Here is a 3804-nt window from a genome sequence, read left to right as displayed (position 1 = left end):
CTGCTGCTGCTGCTGCTGAAGTGGCCCTCAGCGGGCTGCAGGGCTTCAAAATCAGCAGCAGCCACCAGCTAAACCCTAAACCCTAAACCCTCGAACAAGTATCAGCTGAAAGCTTAAACTCTAGACAGTGATAATTTAAAAGAATAATTTTAATAAACCCTAAAAAAGGGTTTATGCCCTTAAAGAAAATACCCGCGAAGACGATTACCGCAGAATGGAGCAATTTTTCCAGTGCGAACGGGAGACGCCGCCCCAAACCCTAAACCCTAAACCCTAAACCCTAAACCCTCGAGGGAGACCAGAGTGTGGTGGGACTTCTAGAAGACGAGATTGTTTGAAGTTGATTTAAGTTTCTTCTTTTTGTCTTTTCAACTTTAAAGTTTTTTCTTTTTTTCTCTTTTTGCTGCTGCTGTTTTCGCCTGCCTTTTTGCTGCTGCTGTTTGCTGCTGCCAATTCGGGGGCCCCAAGGGGCCCTCCAGGGGGCCCCTTTTTGAAACACTTTTAAAACCCTTTTCGCCTTAAAAGCCCTTCTTACATTCCCTTTTAGTTCCCTTCTGGGGGCCCCCTAGGGCCCCTTTTGGGGGCCCCCTGGGGCCCCTTCTGGGGGCCCCCTGGGGCCCCTTTTGGGGGCCCCTTAGGGGCCCTTTTTGATGGCCTTCTTGGCTGCTTTCCTGGGGGCCCCTTTGGGGGCCCCTTTGGGGGCCCCTCTGGGGCCCCATTGGGGGCCCCTTTGTGGGTACTTTTGGGGGCCCCTTTGGGGGCCCCTGTGGAGGACCTTTAAATAACTATTTGTTGCTTCTTTTAAGAAAGTTTCAGGGATTTTTTCGGGCATATTTGGGGCCCCCTTTGAGGCCCCCTGTTAGGGTACTGGGGGGCCCCCAGGGGGGCCCCCAACCACCGGAGGGGCCCCTTTCTGGGGTTCGTTTGGTTGTATTCCTAATGGAGAGTAGAATTAAATTAAATTTAAATTAAATAATTAAAGAAAGGATTAAATAAATGAACAAAGAAGTGACTCTTGCTGCCGCTCGGGCTGAGTGCCTGTTCTGAGGTGTACAGACACCTCCGCCACCAGGTGACCACTGGCTCCCGAACTGCTTTTTCATTTTTCTTCCACTTTTTTCCCATCTTCGTTTTTTTTAGAAGTTTTAAAAAACAAAATAAGTCTTTTAGCAGCAGAATAAGCCAAAGAAACCCAAAAACCCGGGGGGGCCCCCCGTTTTCAGAAGCACCCGAAGGGGGGCCCCCGCCCCGCCAGAAAGCCCCGCTGTGGTTCTTCCCAAGTGCATGCATGCATGCATGCATGCATGCATGCATGCATGCATGCGCGCATGCATGCAGCCCCTGTCTGCCTGCATGCATGCAGGGGCTGCATGCGATTCTGAAGCGCGGGGGCCCCCCTGATGCATCCTTTCGGGGGGCCCCCTGGGGCCCCCGGGGCCCCCTGGGCCCCCCCGGGGCCCTCTGGGTCCCCCTGGGGCCCCTGGGCCCCCCCGAAAGCCCCAGAGGCCCCAGGGGGCCCCCCGAAAGCGCCCGGGGCCCCAGAGGCCGCGGGGGCCCCCGGGGGGGCCCCCCGGGGGGCCCCCCGGGGCCCCCCGGGGGCCCCCGGAGGGAGCTGCTGGGTCAGGAGCCGCTGCATTGCTCATATTGATGTGGATTGCTTTTATGCGCAAGTTGAAGAGCTGCGGGACTTGCGGCTGCAGCAGCAGCAGTTTTGTGTGCATCAGAAGCAGCTGGTGGTTTGCTGCAGTGCAGCAATGCGGAGAGTTGTGGGGAATTTGAAGGGCTTTTCCACCACCTGGGTACGAAAATCGTACCCTCATTTGACCCTTATTAACGGCGAAAACCTCGACAAGTACCGCAGCGTCTCCAACCAAATCCTCGCCCTCCTCAAACACTCCCCCTGGCTTACTAAACGCCCCTCAAAGGGCCCCTGGGGGGCCCCCCAGGGGGCCCTTATGGGGGCCCCCCAGGGGGCCCTTATGGGGGCCCCCCAGGGGGCCCTTATGGGGGCCCCCCAGGGGGCCCCACAGGAGGCCCCACAGGGGGCCCCAATGGGGGCCTCAATGGGGGCCCCCCAGAGGGCCCTCCAGGGGGCCCCTACGGGGGCCCCCCAGGGGGCCCCAATGGGGGACATGCAGAGGACCCCAGAAGGGGCCCCAGGGGCCCCTATGGGGGCCCCTGTGGGGGCCCCTATGGGGGCCCCTATGGGGGCCCCTCGGGGAGGTTTGGAAGGCCTGAGGAGTCCACATGCTGCAGCAGCAAATAGGAGACTTGAGGGTTCTTGGTCTTGCTGCTGCTGCTGCTGCTGCTGCAGACGCACTGCAGCAGCGCGCAGCGGTTGGGCTGCTGCTGTTGATCGCGTTGCTGCTGCAGCAATGCTGACGCCAGCAGCAGCAGCAACAGCAGCAGCAACAGCAGCAGCAGCAGCAGCAGCGCCATCAGCGTCCCTCCCTGGAGCAGCGAAGACGATTGACGCGGCAACTGCAGCAACAGCAGCAGCAGCAGCGGCAGCAGCAGCAGCAGCAGCAGCTGCTGCTGCTGCTGCTGAGACCCCACACCGCCCGGTGCAGCGCCTGGGCCTCGATGATTTCTTTATTGATATTTCGGGATCTTCTCGAGTCCTTTTTGTGTCTTTGCTGCAGCTGCTGCTGAGCTGTGTCCACCCTGCAGGGGCCCCGAGGCCTGCTGCTGCTGCTGCTGCTGCTGCTGCTGCTGCTGCTGCTGGCTGCTGCTGCTGCCTCAGGGTTTCTGTGGAGCCCCCGCAGCAGCGGCCCAGGGCCTCGGCAGAAGTGCTGCGGCCGGAGGCTCTGCGTTGCTGCTCCTGCAGCTGCTGCAGCGACGGTGACGGCAGCAGCAGCAGCAGCAGCAGCAGCAGCAGCAGTAGCAACAGCCTGCAGCAGCCCCCTTCAGCAGCAGCAGCAGCAGCAGCAGCAAGCGGTGAAAGCCCCTTGGGCTGCTGCTGCTGCACTTGGGAGCTGTCTTGCCCTGCGTTTGTTTACGAGGAGGAGGAGACACCATGCGAGACACTTCAAGGAGACAGCAGCAGCAGCAGCAGCAGCAGCAACAGCAGCAGCAGTAGCAGCAACAACAACAGCAGCAGTTGCAGCAGCAGCAGCAGCAGCAGGCTGCTGCAGCAGCCAGTTCCCATCGCGGCTCTCTTGAGCTCCTTTGGAGACAAACTGCTGCTGCAGCAGCCAGCAGCAGCATCAGCAGCAACAGCAGCAGCATCAGCAGCAACAGCAGCAGCAGCCACAGCAGCAGGGCAGGGAGGCAGGCTGGGGCTCTGGAGGGCCCCTCTGCAGCAGCTGATGCAGCAGCCGCAGCAGCGGCAGCAACAGCAGCATGTACAGCAGCAGCAGCAGCAGCAGCAGAAGCAGCAAGAGGTGAAGGCGGAGAAGCAGCAGCATCACGAGGGGGAGCAGCAGCAACAGCCGCAGCAACAGCAGCAGCAAGGGCAGCAAGAGCAGCAAAAGCAGCAGTCCCTTGCGAGAGCAGCAGCAGCACTAGCAGCAACACCAGCACCAGCAGCAACACCAGGACCAGCAGCAGCAGCAGCAGCAGCAGCAGCAGCAGCACCCGCAGCAGCACCCCCAGCAGCCCCAGCAGCAGCAGCAGCAGCAGCAGCAGCAGCAGCAGCAGCAAGGGCTTGCTGCAGCGGGGAGTGCTGCTGTGGGGTGCAGCGGCTGCTGCTGGTTGCTGCTGCTCACTTGGCAGCAGCAATGAGGGCCCATATATTTGTGTCTTTGGGATTAACAACAACAGGAGGTCAGCAGCAAAAGATTTAATTAATTAAATTAATTAATT

At 60.0% G+C, this 3804-nt stretch overlaps 1 protein-coding gene across 1 annotated transcript; it reads left to right on the top strand.

Annotated features, from left to right (window-relative positions):
- Positions 1–3308: 3308 nt before the first annotated feature.
- Positions 3309–3785, top strand: ENH_00022190 (hypothetical protein; the record flags this gene model as incomplete). Its single annotated transcript, XM_013584602.1, has 1 exon — positions 3309–3785. One exon carries the CDS (start codon positions 3309–3311, stop codon positions 3783–3785), a length of 477 nt encoding a protein of 158 aa, XP_013440056.1.
- Positions 3786–3804: the final 19 nt, after the last annotated feature.

Source organism: Eimeria necatrix, genomic scaffold (genome assembly GCF_000499385.1).
Source record: "Eimeria necatrix Houghton genomic scaffold, Enh_scaff1788, whole genome shotgun sequence".
Taxonomy (NCBI): Eukaryota; Apicomplexa; class Conoidasida; order Eucoccidiorida; family Eimeriidae; genus Eimeria; species Eimeria necatrix.
Note: the sequence above shows the minus strand (reverse complement) of the source record. Positions and strands in the feature narration are given on the sequence as shown.